The 26550-nt window shown below is 41.0% G+C and overlaps 1 protein-coding gene across 1 annotated transcript in view; it reads left to right on the forward strand.

Annotated features, from left to right (window-relative positions):
• Positions 1–26550, forward strand: part of PSMC1 (proteasome 26S subunit, ATPase 1) — a 561132-nt gene that overhangs the window by 339894 nt on the left and 194688 nt on the right. The window contains exons 8-9 of the mRNA XM_044074701.1: positions 6144–6333; positions 22545–22696. Of these exons, the coding sequence (XP_043930636.1) occupies positions 6144–6333; positions 22545–22696 (342 nt within the window). The remainder of the gene's footprint in view (positions 1–6143; positions 6334–22544; positions 22697–26550) is intronic.

A 26550-nucleotide genomic window follows, 5' to 3' on the forward strand; every position in this document is an offset into this window, starting at 1 on the left:
GTCAGTAAAAGTTAACAATTGTCTTACCAGTGGAAAGCAAATACCGCATAGAGATTTTCATTCTTACTGCATCCCTTGTTTAGGCCCAGACCACGACGTCCCTCGTTGTCAGTTTTGTGCCTTGTTCAATGCCCGAACTATTCGTCTTTGGGCTATTTTTGCAGCTAATTACTTTCGTACTCGTTCTGTGTACTCCGAAATGGCTTCGTCAAACCATCCGACTACCGATATTCCGAAAAACGTAAGGATAGAAAAAACGTAAGGATAAAGACAGAGACGGACCACATAGGTCCAAAACTGCCTATGACGCTTCCATTAAGCTAGTCACCAGTTTGCTGGTACTCAGTGAGGTGCTTTCGCAGCCCCTGATACCTACTACTTCTGATTCGCAGGCCTCTACTGAGACCCATTCGTAGTCCGGTGTGCCGCGAGATGCTTCTTCACCTATGGAACCTGCGGATGTCTCTACCTTGGGTGGGTCCGGAGCCACTGTGCAGGCACCGGCTTCTGAGGGTGTATTTAGGCCTACAGACATTCATATTAAACCGACGCCATCATTTTCATCCAGGCTAAAAACTCGCACCACGCCTATAAAACCGACTGCCAAACCGCAGGTTCAGGCCCCTATGCCTAAAAAACAAATGCTTAGAATGGCTGAAGACCTTATTACCTTAATTAAGGGAAGCCAACCTTCCCCCTCTGAGACCCAGAACTGATTTTGTTTCTTATTATTCTGATCAGAAATCTGATATTTCTGCTCCTGATTACCAGGATTTGCCCTTATCTACTTATGTGGATTTTAATGCAGAGGATTCGATTCCCTCTGCTTCCTCTCCAGAGGATTTTTCTTTTGGTGAAACCTTGCACACTCTTAGGAGCATTTCTACTGAGAAAGCCAGAATTACTCTGGAGTCCAAAAAGAGACTTAGGGAATTCTTACTACTACCTCAACACAGGCCTTTAGCTATCCTTCCTGTTCTGGACATTGTAGATGATGCTTTCTTGGAATCTAGCCTTACCCCAGACACTTTACCTTCAGCTCCCAGAAAACCTGACAGGTACTATAGAGTACCTGACTCTCACAAGTTCCTCTTCAAGAATCCTTTTGTGGATCCAGAGATCATTTCCCAAGGACCAAAAGGCATTAAGACTACTGCTGCCAAAAATCCTACCCCTTCTCATAGAGATTCTAGAGCCTTAGACAGATGAGGTAAGAAGGAATACACTTCTGCTACTTTGGCCAATTAGGGCTTTAAATTGCCAGTTTCATATGTTAAAGTATCAGCAGCATGTTATGGGGCTACTTAAACAGAAAATTATGTTGATTCCTGACTGTACTGAACACAAAGAATTGCAGGATTTAATGCATTCTGCAGAACAAGTTGGTAAACATACTTTGCAGTGTGGTTTTGATGCTTTAGAAGCATCTTGCAGGGCTGCTGTCACTGGGTCTGTAATTAGAAGGCATGCTTGGCTTAAGGAACAAAACTTGCCAGGTCATGTAAAAGCTAAATTAGTGGATGCTCCCTTAAACCAAGATCGCCTTTTTGGGCAACAAAGCAGAAGTCGTCCTCAAAAGGATGGAGGAAAAGGCTAAATCTATGTAAACTTAAATATTTCCTACAAGTGCAGCCTCCCAGATTCAGTAGGCATTGGCCTTCAAAGAACTGGTCCTTTCCTGTCCCTTCTAGGCCTTCTCAGTCCAAACGCAGGAACAGCAGACCACCTAAGCTACAGTCTCAGGCTATGCACAGACCTAAACAGTGGGGGGCTCCCACCTCCAAAGCAGGGAGTAGTAAGCCACCCCCCTATGGAAAAATGGCACAATGACTTAACCCTTCCAAGCCCTGCTCAACTACCTGCTCCCTTAGGAGGAAAGCTCACCCTGCATGCAAAAAACTGGGAACTCATTACCCAGGACAAATGGGTTTTGAACATAGTTTCCCAAGGATACAGATTCCACTTCCGCACACTACCAACCCCAAACGGTTAGCCAGACCTACCCCCAAATCAATGGGCAGAGGCCCAACAGCGGGTTCTGTCTCTTCTCAATATCAGGGCTATTCAGCCTGTCCCAGCAGAACAAAGGGGACAAGGTTTTTATTCAAGACTTTTTCTGGTACCCAGAAAAGACCATTCCTGGCATCCAATCCTGGACCTCTCTATTCTCAATACCTTTCTGGTAGTTCCAAAATTCAAAATGCTAACTCTGCAACAGCTTCTTCCCATGTTAGCTAAGGATGCCTAGCAGGCAACCCTGGAGTTATAGGAAGCTTACCTCCACATCCCAATAAGTGAATCTTGCAGGCAATACCTACACTTCAGGGCAGGCTCCATGCACTATCAGTTCTTTGCACTTCCCTTTGGCTTATCTACTGCACCCAAGGTATTCACAAAGTGTCTAGCTCCAGCCATTGCATTTTGCAGGCAGAGAAATATTCAAATTTACCCATACTTGGACGATTGTCTTATTCAGGCAGAAAGCCAGGACTTGCTATTACAGCACCTGGCATTCATGAAGAAACTTCTAACCTCTCTGGGGTACACCATCAGTGAAAAGAAATCTCTCCTAGTACCCTGCCAACAGATTGTATTCTTGGGAGCAAGCTTGAACACAACTTCCCAGATGGCATTACTCACTCCAGAGAAACAAATTTATTTGACAACCTACTTCAAACTATTGGCCACAAAACTCCAGCTGTCTGCAAGGAAAGTACTGCAAGGCCTGGGGTTCATGGCCTCTTGCATTTTAAGATTGCATATGAGGAAACACCAATGGTATCTAAAAAAAAAAAACCTATGGTGTCAACATTCACAGGACCTGGAAATAATAATTTCTATCATTCCTTGTATGAAGACAGAGTTCCTTAGGTGGGCAGAGGCCTGCTACCACAACAAGGGGACTCCCTTTCACTCTACCCCCTGCCGCCCAAACCCTAACAGACGCATCAGACTATGCATGGGGGGCTCACATGGCAGAGCATTGCATTCAGGGCAGATGGAACCTGAGACAGATGCACCTGCATATCAATCAAAAAGAAATGTTAGCTGTACAGAATGCTCTGACAGCCTCCAAAGACTGTATTCTTCCAGGACAACTATTGGTATAGACAGACGACACCACAGTTATGTGGTACATAAACAAGCAGGGGGGAACCCACTCTTACCCTCTCTGCAGACTAGCCATGGCTCTGTGGAACACAGCCTTGAGCTACCAAGTACACCTGCAAGCTCAATTCCTGCCAGGCAAACTAAATTCACTGGCAGACTACCTAAGCAGAAACCTCATGGACCCACACTAATGGAAACTCGAACCCAAAATATTCAACCTCTTGAGGAACAAATGGGGGACTCCAGAGGTAGACATGTTTGCCTCCCCTCAAAACTACCAATTGCACAAATTCTGCACACGAACTCCCCATAGCCAAGCTTGGAAAGTGGATGCCCTGTCCTTCACCTGGGAAAGCCTCTCCGTTTATGCCTTTCCCCTCTGCCTCTCCTCTCGAAGGTCCTACTAAAGATCAAACAGGACAAGCCAAGGACAATACTGATGCACCAGACTGGTCATGCCAGCATTGGTCCCCCCCTCTTGCACAATATGACACTGCTACAACCATGGCACCTGCCTCAGATCCCTTCCCTGCTGTCCCAGCAGGCGAGCCAGATTCTGCACCCTCAGCTTCAAACTCTGAACCTTGCAGCCTGGCTAATTCCTTGAGCTCTTTCCTAGCATCCCTCAGTAAGCAGGCAAAGAGGGCTAGTACTAGAAAATCCTGTGCTGAAAAGTGGAAAAGATACTGTTCCTGGAGCCTAGCTCAGGGGGATGGGTACAGCGGTGCCCAGCTTACCTCATATTCTACAGTACTTAACAAAAGTGCTCCACAAGGGCCTGTCTTTCTCGTCAATTAAAATTCATGCCTCTGCCATTTCAGCACATTATAATACTGAGCCACCCCTCTTCTCTCACCCCTTGCTAAAACAGTTCCTTAGAGGGGCCAAAAATTTAAGACCCCCCCAGGAGAGCTCCCACTCCAGCCTGGGACCTTAACTTTGTATTGAAAAAGCTCACTCTTTCCCCCTTTGAACCAGCTGCTAACAGCAGAGTAGAAATTCCTTTCTTGGAAAAAAGTCTTCCTTCTAGCCATTACTTCAGCTAGAAGAGGGTCTAAATTACAGGCCCTCATGGCAGTGGAACCCTTCATTTTCTTCCATGCGGACAGGGTTTCCCTCAGGACTAATCCTTCCTTTATACCCAAGGTGGTGTCTTCTGTGAGCCTGAATCAGTCCATTCATTTGCCTACTTTTTTTTCCTACTCCACAGAACAAAGGGGAACGAATACTGCACTTTCTGGACGTGCACAGACTACTTAGGCCTAGTCCTGTCCAAATAGAATCTATCAGAAAATCTGAACAACTGCTAGTTAGCTTTGCTGCAGGGGCAGAGGGGAAGGCTATTTCAAAGCAAACCATTTCCAAATGGACAGGCCATTGCATCCCTTTTTGCTACAAGCACTATGGAAAACTTACCCTACAGGGGATAAAATCACATTCCACCAGGGCTGCATCTATCTCTGTGGCATTTCTGAGAGTGGTCCCTACCAGGGACATCCTAGAAGCTGCTACCTGGAGCTCTGTACATACCTTCACCAAACATTACCACTTGCCTATCTTTTCTAAATCCAGAGCTGGATTTGCCACTGCAGTCCTGCAGGTATTAATAGCTGGCCCTAATGCTCTTTAACTTCCTCCTCCCTTCCTTAGCTTTGGGAATCTACCCAAATGTGATGACTGCAACAGTGAAACACGAAGAACATAGTACAGTTGTGTTCACTTACCATAAATGTAGATGTTAGAGTGTATTCACTGTTGCAGTCCTGATTACCCTCCCTCCAGCCCCCTGACTTCTCTTGCCTCTACCTTTCCTTCTTGTTTGGTATATATTATATCATGTGTATTTGCTTTTTGCTGGGGTGTACCATACCATATAATTGCTTCCTATTGTGGGGGCACCTGACATCTGGGGCAAGAAAAACTGATGTAATGGTGTTGGCTGCATGTTTTATACCCCTGATGACCTGGCGTCAAGGAAGAAGCGACAGCATCCGACGCAGAAATCTGAAGACTCTGGTATTCAGGCCGGCTGAGGGCTACCTGCAGGCAGATAACCCAAATATGATGAGTGATGACTGCAACAGTGAATGCACACGAACATCTGCATTTATGGTAAGTGTACACAACTGTAATTTCCAGCACTACTTGATGTTTCAACTCCATTTGGCTTGATGTTACGTCCCTTTACTTTGTTGATGCTCTTCCAGCTGCCATCTGCGCAGTTATTTTCACATACTTAGTTTCTCAATAACATACTCCTTTACATGGATGCCAAAATCTAATTAAGCTATGCCAGCACACTTACTACTTTTTATTTTTCAGCATTTTATACTATTTCTAAATTAACCCTTGCAGCTTTTATTCAAGCTAATAATTATGCTAGCAGTAGTTTGAAAAGACAGTGTATCCTAAATAGAACAGAGTATTCTTTCAGTTTGATTAAACAGAAGCATTTCTTAAAATTTGTACAATTTTCAGAATGTTTATATAGTGCATTTTTAGATAATTCTTTCTAGTGGCATATCATATACTGTTTGATAATTTTGTTTGTACTTCACCTACATTCAGATAGTGTGGCAGGCCCAACAGATCATTTTCAAGGTTGTGCAAGGAAAGAGGCTGGACATATTGTATGCCAACACTAACGAATACAAAGATCAAAGGAGAGAGAGACATAAAGGATGGTTTAATACATCCTTTGGCCAGGAATTCCCTGTAGACAGCTATTTCCAGTCTTCTGATTCCTTGTTTGAAATGTCTTGCTTGTGAATTCTACAGATGTAGATGTACAGCTGTAAGCCAGTGGAGGTTTTTCCCAGCAAATGTTTATACTACAGTAATAAAAAATGTAGATCCTTTCAAAGGGTCAGGAAAGAAATGTTCTCAATTGTAAAACCTACTACTTTGGGTCTTTCTCAATGATATATCCTAATGTGTTTATAATTTGTGGTGTTTGCTTCACATAACAGTGTGTCTGGAGTTAGTAACATACTGTTGCTTTAATTGTTAATGTGTATTTGCTTGCTTTAAAGGTAAAACTCTTTTGGCTAAAGCAGTGGCAAACCAGACTTCTGCAACTTTTCTTCGAGTGGTTGGTTCTGAATTGATTCAGAAGTACTTGGGTGACGGTCCCAAACTTGTGAGGGAATTATTCAGAGTAGCAGAGGAGCATGCCCCATCAATTGTCTTCATTGATGAGATCGATGCCATTGGTACAAAAAGGTAAGGAATTGCAGGTGCTGTCCTGACTTTATGTACATGCATTAAGTTAAAAGTGAGCCAGCACAACACAGACGTGTGTTTTACTCTCGCTCCTGTTTGTATAGTCTGCTTTCTTAATGGTTTGTCAGGTGCTTCCATGTTTCATGAGCAGTTCATTCTTGTGATTGTGAGTTAGCTCTGTTCACTTTGTAGCTATTTACGCTGACAGCAGAAAATATGAAGTAGCTGTTTTTTTTTGTTTTTTTTTAATACGACTTGTATGATTATATAAACCATCTTGTGTAGATCTCTACTTTGCCCAAGACAATGCTAGGAAATAAGAGACAAAGGCCCAAAATCAGGGCCAGTATTTAAATATCACTCAAGTTTACTTAGAAAGTTAATAGAACAACAGATTTTAAATTTACGTGCATTTTCTGAATAAAGAGTATTAAACTCTTATCTGGCATTTATTGACTGACTGTAATCCTCATTGATTTACTAGAAAATCAAACATTTTATGATGGGGGCAAAATAAGGGACATTGAAAGCTATGCACTATATATTAACTTCAGGATGTTCATTCTCCTTGTGGCAGCAGTAGCGTATGGGGTTTGTCCTACCAACAACACAGCACTCGGCCAGCTTGCCAAAGCTCTTAACTACCCTCTCTCTCTCTCTCTCTCTTTCTGTGTGGCTGCTGATAGGCTATATCATTTTTGGGGAGCGTAGTACATCAGTGACCAGAATGAGGCAAGTTTTAAGACTTTTAATGTCTGTTTGAGGAGAGCTATCTCTGTGGCTGCAGAAGAACAGCAGATGGTCAAAAGCTTCTTGCCTAACAGATGAGATTCCTTCTGGGGTGTTTTCTCTCAAAAATTTTTTTTTCAAATACATTTTAATGAATTCCATAGTATTTGTACATAATATCTTAAATAACTATGTACACTATTTATATTAGCCTGATACTATAACAGATCTTAATGTATGCAGTTACTTTATAAGTATGTCCAGTCCATTATCAGAGTGTCTGATCAATTATTGTATAGTTCAGTCAGCGATAAGACTTTTCCCCAAGGGTTGTTGATAAATGGCTTTGGATAAATTCTCAGTTCTTTAATTTTAATTTCCAATAATGCTGTGGTCTTCAGTAGGCTGTAGAAGTCTTCCAAAGCTGGTATTGTGTTTGTATTCCGTCTTCTTGTTATACACTTCCTTGAAATTGTAAGTATAGTCCATACTAGATACACGTTTGACCTATTCAAATGAGGACCTTCATTCACATTTAATAATACAAGAGCTTAGGTTAAATAAAATGATTCATTAAATAAAGCGTGTAGAAAGTTAATACCATTCCAAAATGGCTTAATTTTAACACAGAGAAAATGTGGTTCCAATCTGCATTGTGTACTTGCTCACATCTCCAGCATATTCCTTTTATGAAAGAACTAATTTTACTGATTCCGTCTGGGGTTAAGAATGCTCTGTGCAAGCATTTTCAATTAAAAACTTTCCAGTGTTGAGTAAAGGATGTATATTTTATCAATAATGAGATGCTTGTTTCAACACAGTTAACTGAAGATATTAAGTGTCCTTTTGTTGTATATTTCCAATATGAGGTTTTGTTTTATAGTTTATCAATATTTTGTAAAATTTTGAAATACCATTTCCCATGTCAAAGTCATTGTATATGATTTCATATAGTATTTCATAAATTTAGGTATTTCTTTAAATGAAGAATTGTTAATTATTATACTTAAATATGACAGAATACTCTGTAAAGTTAGCCAGTCCTGTTGTGGAATTTTGTATGTTGTTTTTGTTACTTGCATATCTAAAACTTTTAGTTCTTTAATACATTGGAGCCAACAAACAAATGCTTTCTGTTCACAGGAACTAATAATTTCTCTATATATTTTATGTAGAAAGTTCTTTGTGACTATAAATGGTGTTAAACGATCAAACCTGATTTTTAAATCTAGATTTGCATTAATAATTTTCCTAAATGTGTCAATGTAATAATTAATCATATGAGTTTTAGTGGGTTTAGTTATGTTATATTGCATACTAATACATAATATGTACCATGGCAAATTGTTTTTATCTCCTGTTTGAATTGTTTTTTTTTAAATCAAATTGATTTATTAGTATTACAGTTAGTAATGCTTTCCAGTTTGCAGAGTAATTTGGACTTATCCATTCTGAGATTGTTTTAGATATTGATGCTTTTATATATGTTTCTATATCAGGAAAGTTTAATCCTCCCTGTTTCCATGGTCTGATGTGATGTATTAAAGCTAATCTGTCTGATGTGATGTATTAAAGCTAATCTGTTTCTTTTGGGAAACCATAAAAAGTTTATTAGGCATGAATTTATTTAAGTATATTCCTTTCTGGTAATAGTTGTATTGCCAAGGCTATGTATAGGATCTTGGGCAGTAAAACCATTTTTATTAATTGTAGTCTGTCTTCAAATGTTAGTATTGTTTTTATTCCATTTTTCCACAGAAATTTTAATTGTGTTGATATTATTGTAATTTTTTAAAACCAAGTCATCATTATTATTCTTGCATAACTCAAATCCTAGATATTTTAAGGCAGATTCTTGTTTCCCTGTGATGTGATCCCCCTTAGTCTGCAGTTCGTTTTTTTTTAATTTAAAAATAATTTTGATTTTGATTTATTGAAATTGAGTCCTGAAGTCATGTGAAATTTGTCAATTAATATATCTAATTCTTCTAATGTCTCTTTTGTATTAGATAATGTTAGCAATATGTCATCAGCAAATAGCATTACTTTAGAATTGTATTGTTCATAAACATCTATTTCTTTGATTTTTATATTGTTACAAATTGAATCTGCCAATATTTCAATAGCCAGAGCAAATAGAATCGGTGACATGGGACATCCTTGTTTAGTGCCTTTTGTTATATGTATAGATTCAGAGGTAAAAGGACCTAACTTGACACACGCTAAATTATTTGTATATATATATTCTTTAGGAGATGAACAAAGGATGCAGGACATTCAAATAGCATTAGGATTTTGAATAAATAGTCCCAATTTAGGGAATCAAAGGCTTTCTCTATATCTAATCCTATTATGAGTGTTTATTTATTAACATAATCTGTAAGATAAATTATCCTTTTAATATTGTCGTGTGTGTCTAATGTATAAATCCAGTTTGATCATTATCTATTGTTTTGGATAGTGGTATTATCGTTCTGTTATATTGTCATAAATATTTTATAGTCCTTATTTAATAGTGATATAGGGCTATATAAGGTACAGAGGTGTGGGAATTTGTTTTCCGTTAGGATTGGTGTGATTAAGGAATTTCTCCAAGAGGGTGGTATTAAAGTTGTGACTGAATTTCTAATATAGTTTTATGGAAGACTGATAGTATCTTTGAAGGACAAATTTATATATTTCGATAGTTGTGCCATCTATACCTGGAGCTTTATTATTTTTACCCTCTTTTATTGTGTCTATAATTTCTTTGTAGGATATGGGCGCCTGCAGATCTAGTTTTAATTTTTCTGGTATTTTTTTATATTAGAATATTTTTCATCTAGATTTACTTGATAGATATGTATATTTTATTTTTGGAAATGTTCCATGTAGTGATTTCTGTAGGCATCGGGAATGTCGCCTTTATTCGAGACATTTTTCCCTTTCTTTTCATGGAAGATGCTTTTAATGTTATTAGCTTTTGGTTGTATTTTGATTCTTGTGAATAAATTATGTAGATATTTGGGAGAAGTGGCTAAGATATTAATTTTCAGTTTCTCTAAAGCTAAACTAGTTTTATGTGTTAGAATTTTGTTGTATTTATTGTTTAATACTTTCCTTTTCATCTCCAAATGATTTTTTCAGCTTTTACTGACAAAAGTTTGGATTGTAGATCTAATAATTCAGAATCCCATTCTCTGATTTTTTATACCAAGTTTGGGTTTTACCATATAGGAGTCCCATATCATTATTTTATGTCTGTGGTATAATTAATATCCAAGAATAACCGTAATTCAGATAATAACCAGAATTTGAACTCTTTAATTTTAGTCGTATATGCTGGCATTCTGAAGTTAAAGATTGATGGTTTGTACCCATTTTGCAGTTTTAGTATCAGTGAATTGTGGTCTAAAAAGAGGCAGGGAGTGATTGAGATATTAATGATTTTAGAGTGCAAGTCATGGGCAGCAAATATTTTATCTATTCTAGTTTGGGTACCAAATCTGTGATTTTGATGGGAAAACAACAAAGATTTATCTTCTTTAAATTTGAAAGTGTCTACAAGATGAAATGATTCTACCCACTTGTTTAAAGCTTTTGATACAGCAGATGTACACAGCGGTCTTTTATTTGTAGTTTCAGAAATATCAGATATACAGTTAAAATCTCCTCCTAATATTAAGTTTCCTTTATAATTATTAGAAATTAAATCCAAGTGTTTTTTATCTTCATACTTATAAATGATTTCTGGGTTAATCACATTTGTTTTCCATAAAATTGTTACCCCTTTTGTCTTTGTTGTATAAGTGGATTGTGTCAATATCATATATTCCTTGGGATTCCATTTGTAATTGTCATTTGTTTTGAAATTAGATTTTTGAAGGAAGGCAATTTGTGCTTTGTTCAGTTTTAAATATTTCAGTAGATGTGATATCTTGCTAGGATTGTTTAAGCCATTGGTATTTTAAAGATAATAGTTAAATCCATCTTAGGTTATTTAGACTATGTATTTTTTTGTTTTATTGTTACTATTAAACATTTTCCCCTGATAACTGTAAAGTATATGTTTGAGCTTTTAAAGGAAATTATCGGTTTTTATACTTGTATGTTTACCAGTAAAGTAATGTTTTGATCAGGCATACTAAAAATGTTTTTGTGAAATAAATTTAAATTAATAAATGTTAAAACTAAGGTCCGCCCTAGCCATGGAATGGAAAAATCTTTCCTAACCTGATGGATAAACCTAAGTCTATCAAATTATCACTCCTACCTTGACAATCCAGAACGTCTGAGCACAATTTATTGAATTGTCATATGGAGAATATTTGTAATAGGAATAAGCAATATTTATACGATTTTGAACAGATATAGTACTATTGTAGATTAGACAGAATTTTAATGTAATATAAAGTCTTATTTATTGTATAAGCAATTAATATTTGCATGAAAGATAGATGACAAGCAATTAAATCATAGTAAAGTAGGATGTATCATATATAAAACCTCAGTAAAAGATTATAGCACACCGTTATTTAACATATTCACCCTTATTGATGAAGTATTTCAAAACTTATTACTTAATGTAAATATATGACGACAATATTTATACCTAATGTTTGTAATACAGTGTATTTTACTGGATATAGCAGAAGTTATATTTCATTGTTTGCCAGCATTTGTAATCACTTTGTTCGTTGCTAACTTAAAGCATGAAGTTTGTTTTATGTGAACATTGATGAAAGTTAGTGCATTTTAATTATCGGTGCATCCCTCTTCCCCCCATTTTCTACACACAAGGATTTTCATATTTGTCATTTCTTATTATAAAATAAGTGAAATATTATAGGTTAATAACAACAAATTCACTTATTGTGATTTAATGATTACAAGTTCCTTTTCCATAGCCATAAATTGCCATTTTATGGCATATACGGAAAGTTTTTAGATTTAAATGGCAACATTCTATTTTGTGTAATCAGCAAAGGTTAACCTGAGTGATTATTGTCAATTTAATACTATTTGTTCAGAATGTGATTGTTACATTATGTGACATTCCAAGTTCAGGCTTCTATAGTTTCCCTTGGACAACTTTGTCAGTTTGATGTCATGTATAAAACATTGGTTACTTTGGTAACAGCTTAAGTATTATGTATGGTCAGGATGGGTTACAAAACCACATTTCAAGTTAAAGCAATTACATGACTTGTTATGCACATTTGCTTGTATGATAAAATCATCATGCTTCCCCTTGTTGTTCACTGTAGTGTATGTCATTTATGACAAGTTAAACAGTAGTGTTATACACAAGCCCATGTTATTAAATCCTGTCTTTAATATCTAAATTCAGCAGACTGCTTCATCTTATATGACAATTACATATTTTATATCTAGATTTACTAAAATCATACATTACATAACTATTGTGTACTGAGTTTTTTTGGGCTGTTGCTTTGTTATTTGAGAGACCACAAGCCGTAATGCTTATTCTTATTAGCTTCTTCCAGGCATGTTTTTATAGTCCATAGACTTTAAATTATGAGACCCTTCTAGTTTCTTATTTGTTATAAGTATATTTTCATCCTTACTTATAGACATCAGTACTTCAAGCATGGGGAACAATGCCCATCCAGTTTTGCCAGAATACCATTCACTAGTTCATGTGGTGTGTTTCCAGGCTGTTCTTAAAATATCCAAACCAATATTTGTCCTGTTCTATTTTACCAGCCTGTTCCATGCAGTGGCCACTCTGCCAGTGAACCACTCAACACACCTTCCATTCCCACAGATATTTCCACAAAGGAAATCTGATGACTCTCTAGCACTTCCCAGCAACCCCAAACACCCCTAGAATCAGCTATCCCCATATGCCCAACACGTCCGAGCAAGCTCACCTTCCTGACCACTGCAAAGGGTACTGCACGAGACCAAGTGCTCTTAGTCTTTCACAATAACTCAGACATCCCCTCTTATGTAAGTCCTTAATGTGTTTGGACCAAAATGCATTTTAAATATAAAATTGGGCTTATTTTATTTATTTATTTATTTATTTTTATCAAGAATCAACTTAATGAGTTAAATGAAGTGTTGGGAGACCATCAATTTGTGTACATGTGGTTTAAAACAACCCTTTTATTGTATATATTTATATATATTTTTTAAACCAAAAACTTCATTGCCAAGAATCATCTCGGGTGGCTCCTCAGAGCTGTTAAGCATTATACCGTCACTCTGTCTACGTTACCATAGCAACCTGGAAGCATCTGTGTGTGTGTGTGTTTTGCATACCAGAGGCTCACGATTCACTGCTACTTCAAGCCTAAATTCCCGCCCTTTCAGTGAGGCAGCAGCCAGGAAAAGAACAGATAACAAACAGACAAAAAATAAAAAACTCCCAACAAGAGAACACATTCTTCCAGCCTTCCCACCTCTCATTCAGCAGATGTATAAACAAACTATTCTTTGCCAAAATATCCCAAATCACAGTTTTCTTGCTAGGGACAGTAGGCTGTCCCCTGACCTGTCTCCCAGTAGCAACATTCCTGGAAAAAAAAAAAGAAACAAAAAACTTAATTACAGGGCAAATGATCAGGTTATTTCAGTATACAAGTCAGATCGTCTTATCTTTGGCTAAGAATGTTTTGCAGTCCGTCAGTTCTGAGGACTGTTTCCCTTTTCAGAGTTCTAGTGTAGACATTGCCTGAGAACGGTATGTGTTTTCAGAGGATAAGAATTCTGTCAAACAGATGTGATTCTCCTTATGGATTCATTGTCCAGAACTTTGACACTGCAGAAAGTAAACTTGGAAGTTAATTCTAAACATTTTTTCCCTTTCCTGAAACTGTTGCTAGACTCAGGATGTTTTTTTTTTTCCTTGGGAGCAAACAGGGCTCCCCCAGAACTGGGCAGATTTTATGATCTATTTGAGGATGAGATTCTTAATTCTACACCTATTCCTCCCATTTTGCCTACTCTTGAAGACCCTTTTTAAGCTGTTTGCAAGCTCCTGATTCACTGACTGCATTTCCAAAGAGTACTGACTATCAGTATAGGTCTCACCAGATTACAAATGTCTTTATTCTCAACTGTCAGCTGACTCTGCTACAGTAACTCCAGTGGCAACAGCTAACAGTAAATCACTTGCTTCCTCTAACCCAGTACACTCTGTTAAGGTGGGAAAGTATTTGGACAAACAAGTTAAGAGACTATTTGTTTCTACTGTCTTAGCGTTTAGGATCTTGAATTATCAGGGCTCTATGTGGAAGTTTGAGTTATGATGTGCTTAACAGTTTGGCAGAAATTTGCTGCCTCATTGCTTGCAGAAGGCAGATCATATTTGATTTCTAAAGTGTTAATGATTGTGCTGACACTGTGTCGAAACTTCTGCTTCTGTGGTGTTGAGAAGAGAAGATTTGTTTAGTTGCATAATCAGAATTTTTCTGAATATTTGAAGTCTGGAATTATTAATTCTCCACTTAACCCAGATCTGTTTTTTGGGCCTGTCTGCACAGATCCTGAAACAGTGGGGTGGCAGGGGTAAAATTGATGCATGGAGTTTCTTAAGATTTTTCAGGTACACAGATTCTACCCATCCAGACAGTCTGTCAGTCCTTTAAACAGAAATCCCAGCCTAATAACAAGCGGGTCCCCAAAAGAAATTTGTAGAATAACTCTTCCAAACCAAGTAAAAGAACTTTCCCCAAAAAGTCAAGCTCCAGCTAATAAATGACTGTTCTGGGAATCTTATCACCTTACCCACACCTCCTGTCCTAGTTTCCATACCTCTGTCACACCAACTGATCCTCAACCTGTAAGCCTGGTATCTGACTGTTTCATACAGATGGGTGTTGAAGGTCGCTCAGAAAGGATTCATTTGGCATTGGGTAAACTCTGCCTCCTTGCAAGGGAATTCCCTCACATCCACCAAACCAGACAGACCTGTTTCTACCAGTGCTACAACATATTTCATAAGTAAGGGTTATAGAACCAGTATCTGAGAGTCACATGGGCAAAGGTTTTTATTCCAGGATATTTTGGTACCAAAGAAGCACACGTGGAAATGTGTTAGATCTGTCTTGTGTCAATTTTTATGCGAATTTCCAAAATAAAAGATGTTGATCCTTCAAGTCAATGCTTGCACTGTTTCCAGACCATTGTCGTATGGTAACTGAATCACAAAGATGCTTACCATCAGATACCCATTGCTCACAGTTTCAGTAAATTTCTAAGGCTTGCTATATCTGGATTACATTTTCAGTATTCTGTATTATCCTTGGGCTGCCCACTGCACCTCGAGTGTTTGAGTGTCTAGCCCCAGTGGTGGCTCACTGCAGATTGCAGGGCATCCATGTAATTCGTTATGTAGATGACTTGCTTCTCTCTACAGTGTCTTATCCCAGAAGTTTGGAGTCCTTAACATGGGTGTCCATCCTCCTGGCAAATGTGGGATTTCACAACTTCAGGATCCTGCAAGAGAATTTCTCAGGATTCTAGGCCGTGTGGCATCTGTGATCCTCATGATGTCACTTGCCAAATTACACATGGGAAAAATCCTATGGTACCTTAAAAAATATATTGACACCACCACCTGTACATTTTGGATTTTAAGATTCCTATACCGGAGTTTGTGGAATTGCAGTGGTGGAGTGATTAATTGGCTCTCAATCCAGGACTCCCTGTCTGTCTTCCAGCCCTCTTCAGGTTGTGTTTGGGGTGCTGTTTCCAAGGGAAGTAAAAGTGTAGAGTCTGTGGATCTCTTTGCTCAGACCACGTTTGTGCTTTTCCCCCCTTTCTTGTAACTAGTTTAGTCCAGATGCAGATTTGCTGCATCCAGGACTGTTTGTAAGCTTCTGAGTGGCGTCAAAGTCTGCTCTTCAATTTTTCCCTTAGATCTACTAGTTCTCTCTTCTCCTGCACTTTTACTAGCTTATTAATCTAGCACTTTACCAGACTTCTTGTAGCAATTATTGTAGCACACAAGTGCTAGCAACACTACATGTTCTACAAGGAAACAGCTCCAGTACTTATTAATGCCCACCCCTCCAGGCGTGTCTAAAGGTCAGTTCCCTGTGCTTTCTCTTATTAACCTGGTGAACTTGGGCATCCTGAGGCAGTGTAGCAACTGCCTCATGTATACTGACAACCTTCTCCGCTTACCTCCCAACACTCAAACTTGCAAGAGATGCATTTATATATCCAGACTGGAAGCCACGCACTCTCCAGTCAAGACCGAATAGCTAGTCAAGAGGAGAAGGTCAGCACTTGCACCACACCACATGGAACACATAGCCCTCCAGAACGCACACCAGCACTGCCTTTACATAAAAACACAAATCACACACCCACCTTCGTTGAGGCTCTCAATAAAAATCTACCCAAACAGCAGAGCCCTCCAAGGCAGAAGCGCACTCGACCACCACAACACTAATCACGAGACACATAACTCTCCTAAACAGTGTGCCACTCAACCAAAGTCCCTAAGGCAAAACAGCATGCCCAGCACCACTAGTCATAGGTGACTCGATAGTGAGGTTGAATAAAGAGAGAGTACAGTCAGCTTCCTGTCCGGTGCTAGGATCCGCCACAGAACGCACATCTCAGGTCCCTCAACAACAGGTACAAATATGACTTTGTCATTGAACATGTGGGTGTAAATGACCTGAGATGTACCTCCGTGGGCTACATGAAAAGAGACATGGAGGAGCTCTCGAATTAGATAGCCCAGGCAGGTATGACCGTAGCCTTGCCCAGCATCCTACCATCACCCAGAATGATAACACAGTCCAAGCAGAAAATGATTGATCTGAAGTAGGAGAATTCATTTGTCAGCAACCTGTGGGTATGGATCCGATATCGGATCTGAACCGGCATGGTTTAGCCAGCTGTGGATCCGAGCTCCTAGCTCCTCCCCTCACCCGTAATGCCCTGCTCTCCCTACATGACCTCAGATCGAGTTTGCCCTGCACCAGTTACCCTAACCAAAGGGTAACACACCCTATGCAGGAAACTGACAAGGCCAGGGGGATAGGAGGGCGGGATGGTTGCAGACAAATGAATCCACCTACTCAGATGGAACGTTATGGTAAGTACATAACTTCTAAATCTGAAGTAGGAGAATTCATTTGTCAGCAACCTGTGGGACAGAGTCCACAGCTACCTGAATCTTGGGTGGCCATCATGGAAGGATATTCCGGAGCAAATTTCAACAATTGGCTAAGTTTCTGGTGTCATTTTAAGGGGAACCAGTATCTGTCTTCCTGGGATGACATGATTGACAGACCTCGATGCTTTGCCAGAGATGGTCTGCATCTGTCACCCCTGGGCTTCCAGATACTGGCCAAGGCTCTTGCCACCCCTATAGTGCCTTTTTAGGCAGTGTTCCAAAGACCAAATTACCTCCGTAACCGCTACAAACAAGTGCAGTCTGAGGGTCATGCTGCTCAGTGCTAGAAGTCTAAATCTCAAAATGCATTTGCTCAAAGCACTATTTAAAATGGAGAACATCGACATTTTGTGCCATGACAGAGACCTGGTTCAAGGCAGCAGAAAGCACCCCTGCACTACCAGGCTATAACTCATTCCACACCTTTCGGCCCCAGAACTTGGACCAAAGCTCCAAAGGTGGTGGTGTTTTCATATTCATAAAGGATGCTCACGCCTCCAGACTTGTAGCCCAACATAATGCATCTGAGACACTTCAGGTGCAGCTAACATTGGGTAAGACAGCGATTCAGTTCATAGCCTGCTGTAGGTCCCCAACCATGTCCCAAGACTCATACTCCATGTTCCTAAGCACCCTGGAGATTAGTAAGGTCCAACCTAACACTGTCATACTGGGGAGACTTCAACTACCCCTCCATTAACTGAGAAAACTACTCATGTGCCAATACACTTGCCCAACGTTTCCTGGAATTCATTAATTCCAGTGTCCTGGACCAGCTCGTTCTTACCCCTACCAGAGGTAGCAACATCCTTGACCTGGTCATTACTAACATGAGCGACCGTTGCTCTATACCAGTAGTCAACTCCTCCCTGGTTAGATCCGACCACAAACTAATCACCTTGGAAATCCACATCCCTACCACCCCCCGCAAAGGTAACCACCATGAAAAAACTTCTCCAAAGCTAACTTTGGGCTCCTAAAAACAGAGGTGGCTAATTTCACTGCACCCATGCAAATGGAGATCAGTTGCATGACCGCTGAATCACACACCAGTGCACTGTACGAACACGTACACAAATGCATGGATCTCACCATACCCAATAGAACCAAGACGCACTCCTCCAAAAAAAAAGGAAGCCAATCTGGTGGTCCCCTTCCATAAACAAACTCTACAACAGGAGAAAACTGATGCGGAATAAGGTGAAGTCCCAAGACTGGAAAAACTCCCTTATCAGCCTCAACAAAATGTTGAGATCCCTCTTCAAATCTTCTAAAGCTAGCTATGAAAACAGAATTGCAGCAGATAATAAAGACAACCACAAGGCCTTCTATAGTTATGTAAAGAATCACCACTCTGAACTACTGCACAGTGGTACAGTACCAAGCCAACAGATATTGCCAATATACTTGGCAAAAGATTCAGTGCCAACTTTACCCCTCTCTGCCACCCTAAGGGACCAGTCAGAATACCAGTAGATTGCCAGGCATCCAGTATTACTGCTGCACAGGTTAAAACAGCACTCTCCAAGGCCAAGAATACAGCATTTATAGGACCTGACAATATCCCTGGCTGTGTTCTAAATGAACTACAGAGTGAACTGGCACCTCACCTGTGTGCCCTGTTCAATCACAGCCTCACCTCAGGCTTTGTCCCTACCGAATGGTGCACTGCTACAGTCATCCCTCTCCACAAAGGAGGAGCGACTACAGACCCTGGGAACTATCACCCCATTAGTCTGGCAAGTCTGATATGCAAAGCTATGGAACGCATCATCATGGACCTAATAAACAAGGATATAGGGAATCTCCAAACTCTGGATCCCACACAGTTTGGTTTTGTGACAGGCAAGGTGGTTCATACAGCCTATCTTGATCTGGCCAAGGCCTTTGATACCATTCCCCACTCAGGAATCATAGAAAAATTCACTAAGCTAGGCATCAACCCCCATATCACTAGGTGGGTTGCAAACTGGCTCACAGGTAGAACCCACAATGTGAAAGTAGCCGACTCCAAGTCAGACTGCAGACCAGTCACGAGTGGTGTCCCACAGAGTTCGGTCCTGGGTCCTCTCCTTTTTGGTATCTGGTTCTCTGAAGTCCAGGCCAACAGGAAGGGACTCTGGCTGACAATGTTTGCAGATGATTGCAAGTTGGGAGCTATTATTAATTCCCCAAGTGATGTTGACATCCTACAGAAAGTTCTCACTGAGACCAACAACTTGTGTCAGAGCCATGGCCTTAAGCTTAGTGCCAAAAAATATGTCGTCATCCCCTTTGGGAAGAACCCAGTTCCCATGAATTACAAATTGATGGTAGTCCACTGAACACAGAAGGTGTTATCAGAGATCTGGGAACACAGGTTGACATCTTCTGTTTTGACCACCACATTGCCACTGTGGTCAGAAAGCCCTTCTGTGTGACACATCTCATCACTAAGGGTTTTGCATCCAGGAAGAAAGAGGTCATTGTCTCCCTCTACTCTTCCCTCATTAGGCCAATCATTGAGTACAGTGCCCCATTTGGCATGTACCTCACTAAACACCAGCAACGACTGGAGAGGCCGCAAAAGTACCTCACAAAGAGGATCCTAGGCCTTTGTCCTATATGGACAAACTAAAAAAAAAAATCCATCTGTTCTGTGTCTCATCGCCTACTTAGAGGCGATCTCTGCTTGACTTACAAAGCCATGTCTGACCCAGCTCTGTTAAAAATACTACAGCTGAAGAAATCCCAATCCCTCCGCACCACACACTCCAGAGACTTCAACCTCATTGCCACAATCGACAGAACATGCTGAGTGGACAGGTTCATAACCCAGAGACTGCGTATGCTATGGAATAGACTTCCCATACATGTCAAGCAGAGAGCACCTCACTGGCCCTGTTCAAGAGAAATCTTGAGTGAGTGGGAAATAGAAAATTTACCCCAGGGATCACTCCAGTGGCTCTACTCGACAGAAGCATTGGGAACTAAGGTCAGGTGGCACAATGCCAGGGTAATCCCATGGGCTAGGCTTGTAAAGGCTCCAGGGTCATTAGCCTAGTACACACTTATGAACCTATGGCCAAAGCACATGAACATCAAGGAAATGCTGGCAGTGATTTGTGCTTTGAAATCTGTACACTATCAGTGGGCTCTGGGCCCTTCACACTTGGTTACAGACAGTATTTCAGTTAGTGGTACCTCAACAAACAAGGGGTAAAAGGCCATAATGTTATTGCTGATTGGCAGTGAAGGCTGAAGGCTTAAGAGTTGGCTGATTTTCTGACTCTTCAGACCTCCTATGTTCTGTTAGAGCAAAACTGTGGCTGGCAGACTCAACAGACCTTCATGAGTAGAAACGCAGTGCAGACACGTTCCAGGACTTGATCCATGTCTTTACAAAATGCATAACTCAAGACATCCTTGCAGCCAAGTATGGAACAGATGCTGTGTCATGCCCTTTGTCGGGAATGTACCTGTATGCTTTTCTACCCTTTCCAATGACTTCTACGGTACTTCTAAAGATTCAGAATTACCAAAAATTACTGGCCAGCCAAAATCAATTCACCCTTCTTATGGACTTGACCAAGGGCAATTGCCATAAGCTTCCTCACAGACTGGATCTACACACGCAATGCAAGAATGTTCATACTCCCTGGCATCAATCCCCTACAACTGACAGTCTAGGTGATTCAATTTTAATACCTTTTTTGGTACCTTTTGCAGCGGGTGCAAAAGGAGTCCAGAAAACCTGCTGCTAGAAAGAATTATGTTGGCAGATGGAAGCAGTTGTCTAATTGGTGCCTTACCAGTCACAGGGGTCCCGCACCACTCACAGGGGTCCCAAAAGGGAAGTAGCACCTCTGTTTTTTTCTGTTATTTCTTTGAGCTTCCTAAAGATGGCTTGTTGTATGCTTCCATCATGGTGCATGTTGCACGCATCTTAGCCTGTCTATGGATCCCATATTTATTCTACGTTTGTGGACAGACAGTTTCTGAAAGGAGTATTGCACATGAGCCTCCCTCACAAGCAAATTCCTCCTCCTGGGATCTCAGTTTTTGTTCTTGAAAAATTTACCTTCATTCCCTTTGAACTGTCCTGTCAGCCTGATTTGCAGTTCATAAATTGGAAAACTGTTTTACTTGCTGCTCTGACTTCTGTAAAGTGAGTGGTCTGTCTTGCAAGCTGTCATGGTGGGTGACTCCTATCTGGCTTTCCACAGGGATAGGGTTGCATTGCACACTAATCCTGGTTTCTTGCCTAAAGTCATTTCTGAGTTTACCTTCAGTCTCATAGTTTTCTTTCCCAGAGTCAAAAAGTAAGGGAGAACAGATGCTGCATACTTTGAATGTGCACGGGCATCTTGTGTACTACAGAAGCAAGTCCATTAGGAAGGCTACATAGCTGTCTGTTTCCTGTGGTAGAACTAAGAAAGGCCATCCCTTCTGTAAACAGACTGTATCCTGATGGTTGTCCTGTGCTGCTGTTTTTTTTTTTTTTTTGCTTTGCTATTCTCTCCATGGTATAATTATTCCAGGCAAAGTTAAGGTACTTTTTACCTGGACTTTGGCATCTTCGATTTTGCATAGTGGAAAAGGATGGACTCTAGTTTACAGAAGCCAGCAACTTGCTCCTCTGTTCATACCTTCACAAAGCACTTCAAACTGGATTCTTTTTCTTGGTCCTGGATAGGCTTTGCTAGGACCATTCTCCAGGGGCTTCTGGACCCTTATCCTTACTCCTGTCAGGTAGGGCAAGCTTTGAGAATCTACCTATTGGCTGTTGCAGCAGTGAGAATGAAGACTGTAATAAAGTAGTATCTACTTACCCATAGCAGTAGATGTTCTAATTTCTTCACTGCTGCAGTAGCTGTGCCCAGCCACCACCCCCCTTTATAGATGAGGTTCGATGCAACTTCCTTTGTTACTGTTGTTTTTATGGCGATTATTGATTGTTGGCTGCTAGCACAACATAAATATTCTTTTCTTACTACAGTAAAATCCTTAGATTTGCCCCACCCTTATTGTTATACATCCCTCCAAAAAAGGGGTTGTAGCCTGAAAGCAGCCAGAGTGAATGAAAGGTAGAGGAGTTAGAGCTTAGGCAAGCTGGTCAAGTGCTGTGTCTTTGGCAGGACTCTACCCATAGGCTGCTGTAGCAGTGAAGAAATTGAAACCTCTACACTTGTGGGTAAGTAGGACTTGTTGTACAGTTGTGTATCACTGTTGTAAGGATCCTGTCCAGTAGTACTGGACCTTGAATAGTGAAGAAATTGGTGTACAGTACTGCTAGTTTGTAATTGTTGAAGTTTTGCAGCAAGTTTTATTTATTTCTGTTTTGTTAAATAACTATTTTCAGATACGATTCGAACTCTGGTGGTGAGCGAGAGATCCAGAGAACCATGCTGGAGCTGCTGAACCAGCTGGATGGCTTTGACTCCCGGGGAGATGTGAAAGTTGTTATGGCCACAAACAGAATAGAAACACTCGACCCAGCACTTATAAGACCAGGTTAGTTGGGCAGTAGTAGTGCAGTAGCTTTCCACTGCTGCTAAACCAGTACATACAAGACTTTTCCTGAAAACATAATCTTATTGCTGTCTAGAATCAGTACTGTGATGTCCATAGTAAATGACCTTGCACTCTGTAGGCAACTAGCCGTGAGTGATTTTTTCTTTACTGTTAGCTTATGTAGAAATTATTTTTGTAGGGAAGAGCTGTGGTAGCTGTTGGCAACCTTGTGATGTTCATGTTTCACTGTTGCAGTCATCACATTTGGGTTATCCATGCCAGTGTAGCCCTCGGCCGGCCCGAATACCAGAGGCTTAGTATTTCTGTGTCTGTTGCTGTCGCTTGAGGATTGACGTCAGGTCATCAGTAGTAGTAAGGCAGCTGACACCATTACATCAGTCTTTCTTGCCATGGAGCTCGACGCAGAAGCAGTTTGCACTAGTGCCGGTCGGCTGTTACCTGAGTTTTCGTCTCCAAATTGAAGTTGAAGTCTTCTAGAGCTAAGTACCCCGTTGGGGATCCTTTTTTCTTGCACTAACCGATGTCAGAAAAAGTTAACAGTTGTCTCGCCTGTGGAAAGCAAATACCACACCGAGACTTCCACTCTTACTGCATCACTTGTTTAGGCCCCAAACCAATCTGCAATGTTAAGTAAACAGGTTTTGGATGTTATCCATGAAGGCAGATGTCCTAGCACCTGAAAATCTTATGCAGATAAATGGAAAAGGTTCTGCACCTGGATCTAGGCTAAGGGAGCCAATATAGCACAGCCCTCCATCCTTGTCATCCTGGATTACTTTGGCTGACGTACTACACAGTGGTCTCTTTCTCCTCTATAAAAATTCATGCCTCTGCTATTTCTGCTCATTTTCCCACTCAACACCCACTTTTCTCACACCCTTTGATCAAACAGTTCCTCAGAGGGGCTAGCAACTTGAGGCCCCCCTGAAGAGCACCAGAGCCAGCTTTGGGACCTTAACTTTGTCATGGAAAAGCTCACCCTGCCCCCTTTTAAACCAGCTTCGTCCACAGACCTAAAATTACTCTCCTGGAAGACGGCTTTCCTTCTGGCCATCACTTCAGCCAGAAGAGTCTCTGAGCTGCAAGCACTCATGGCTGCGGAACCCTTCATCTTCCATGCAGACAGGGTATCCCTCAGAACTAATCCATCCTTCATGCCCAAGGTGATGTCCAGTGTGGCTCTCAACCAATCTGTTCATCTGCCCACCTTCTTTCCTGATCCACAGAACAAAGGGGAAAGGATTCTGCACTCTCTAGATGTGCACAGACTGCTCAAGTCTGTCTGGATAGGACTAAATCCTTCAGAAAGTGTGATCAGTTGCTGGTTAGCTTTGCTACAGGGAAAGAAAACAAAGCTATCTCCAAGCAAATCATTTCCAAATAGTTAGCACACTGCATCCATTTCTGCTACAAACAACATGGAAAGCGTACCCCTAAGGGGTCAAGACACACTCCACCAGAGCAGCCTCCACCTCTGCAGCTTTCCTAAGAGGAGTCCCCACCAGGGACATCCTTGAGACTGCCACCTGGACATCTGTTCACACTTTTACCAAGCATTACCACCTGCCTCTCTTCTCCATATCCAGGGCAGGGTTTGATCTGCAGTCCTGCAGGGCATCTTAGCCAGCCCCTAGTTTCCTTGACTGCCTTTACCCATTTCCTCACCTTTGGGAATTTACCCAAATGTGATAACTGCAACAGTGAAACACGAAGAACATTGTACAGTTGTGTACACTTAGCATAAATGTAGATGTTGAGTGTATTAACTGTTGCAGTCCTGGATGTTGTTCGTGTTTCACTGTTGCAGTCATCACATTTGGGTTATCTACTTGCAGTAGCCCTCAGTCGGCCTGATTATCAAAGTCTTGGGTCCTGCGTTGTTGCTGTCTCATCTTCCGTGACGTCAGATAGTCAAGGGTATAAAGCATGCAACCGACCCCATTGCATCAGTCTGTCTTGCCGTGCGGTGCTCGACGCAGAAGCAGTTCGCAAGTGCCGGTCGGCCGAATCCTGAAATTTTTGTTTTCGAGTTTCAGAACCAAAGTCTTAAACTAAAGCTAAGTTACCCCATTAGGGAAACTTTTTCTTGCTCTAAACCGATGTCAGTAAAAGTCAATAATTGTATTTCTTGTGGAAAGCAAATACCTCATAAAGATTTTCATTCGTACTGTATTCCTTGCCTAGGCCCTGACCACGATGTACCTCGCTGTCGTTTTTGTGTCGTATTTAAGCAACGAACTATTCGTCATTGGTATATTTACACTTCTAAATATTTTGGTACTCAGTTCAATTATCCAGATATGTCTTGGGTTAGCCATCTGACTACCGACATTCCGAAAAAAACGCAAAGATCGACAGAGACAGGCCACCTAGGTCAACAGCTGCCAACGACGCTTTACTAAGCCAGTCGCCAGTTTGCCGGTATTCATTATGGTGCTTTCGCACCCCCTGGTTCCTGCTACTTCAGTTTTGCAGGCCTCTACTGAGACCCATTCGGAGTCCAGTATGCCACGAGATGCTTCAACTGTGGAACCTGCGGATGTCTCTACCTTGGATGGGTCCTGAGCCGCTGTGCAGGCACCGGCTTCTGAGTGTGTATTCAGGCCTACTGACTTGCATATTAAACTAACGGCATCTTCTTCTTCAAAGCCTAAATCTCAAACCATGCCTAGAAAACAGACGCCCAGACCGCATGGTCAGGCCTCTATGCCTACAAAACAAATGGATGGCTGAAGACCTTATTACTTTAATCAGGGGAAGCCAACCTTCCCCCTCTGAGACCTAGGACTAAATTTGCTTTTGATACTTCTGACCAGGAATCTGAAATTTCTATTTCCTCTGATGACCAGGATTTACCCTTATCTACCTATGAGGATTCTGATACAGGGGACGCTATTCCCTCTGCTTGCACCCCAGCGGATTTCTCTTTTCGTGAAACCTTGCATACTCTTAGGGAGCATTTTTGTTGGGAAAGCCAGGATTACTCTGATTCTAAAAAAGAGCCTTAGGGATTTCTTACTCCTGCCCCACCACAGGCCCTTAGCTATCCCTCCTGTACTAGACATTGTTGATGATGCTTTTTCGGAAAATAGCCTGGCCCCTGACTCTACCTCCTCCCAGAAAACCTGATAGATATGACAGGGTTCCTGACTCTCAAATTCCTTTTTAAAAATCCTACTGCAGATCCTAAGACCATTTCACAGGGACCCAAGGGCATTAAGGCTACTACCGCCAAAAATCCTACCCCCTCTGATAGAGACTTCAGGGTGCTGGATAGATGGGGTAAGAAGCTATGCACTTCTGCAACCTTGGCCATTAGGGCCTTAAATTGCCAGTTTCATATGTTAAAGTATCAGCAGCATATTATTGGATTGCTTAAACAGAAAATGATGTTGATTTCTGTCTGTGCTGAAAATAAGGATTTACAGGATTTAATGCATTCTGCTGAACAGGTTGGAAAACATACTTTGCATTGTGATTTTGATTCACTAGAGGCATCTTGCAGGGCTGCCACTGGGTCTGCTTGGCTTAAGGAGCAGTCATTGCCAGATCATGTTAAAGGTAAATGCTGGATGCTCCCTTAAATCAGGGCCGCCTGTTTGGCAACAAAGCAGAAGTTCTTAAAAATATGGAGGAAAAAGCTAAATCTATGCAAACTGTTAAAGATTTCCTACAAGTACGGCCTCCAAGATTTAGTAGCATTGGTTGGCCCTCTAAGAATTGGTCCTTTCCTGTCTCTTCCAGGCCTTCTCAGTGCAAACCCAGAACCAGTGGAACACCCAGGCTTCAGTCCTAGGTTATGTGCAGGACTAAGCAGTGGGGGGCTCCCACTT

The sequence above is a fragment of the Protopterus annectens genome, chromosome 6.part0, assembly GCF_019279795.1.
Source record: "Protopterus annectens isolate FY-2018-M chromosome 6.part0, PAN1.0, whole genome shotgun sequence".
Lineage (NCBI taxonomy): Eukaryota > Metazoa > Chordata > Ceratodontiformes > Protopteridae > Protopterus > Protopterus annectens.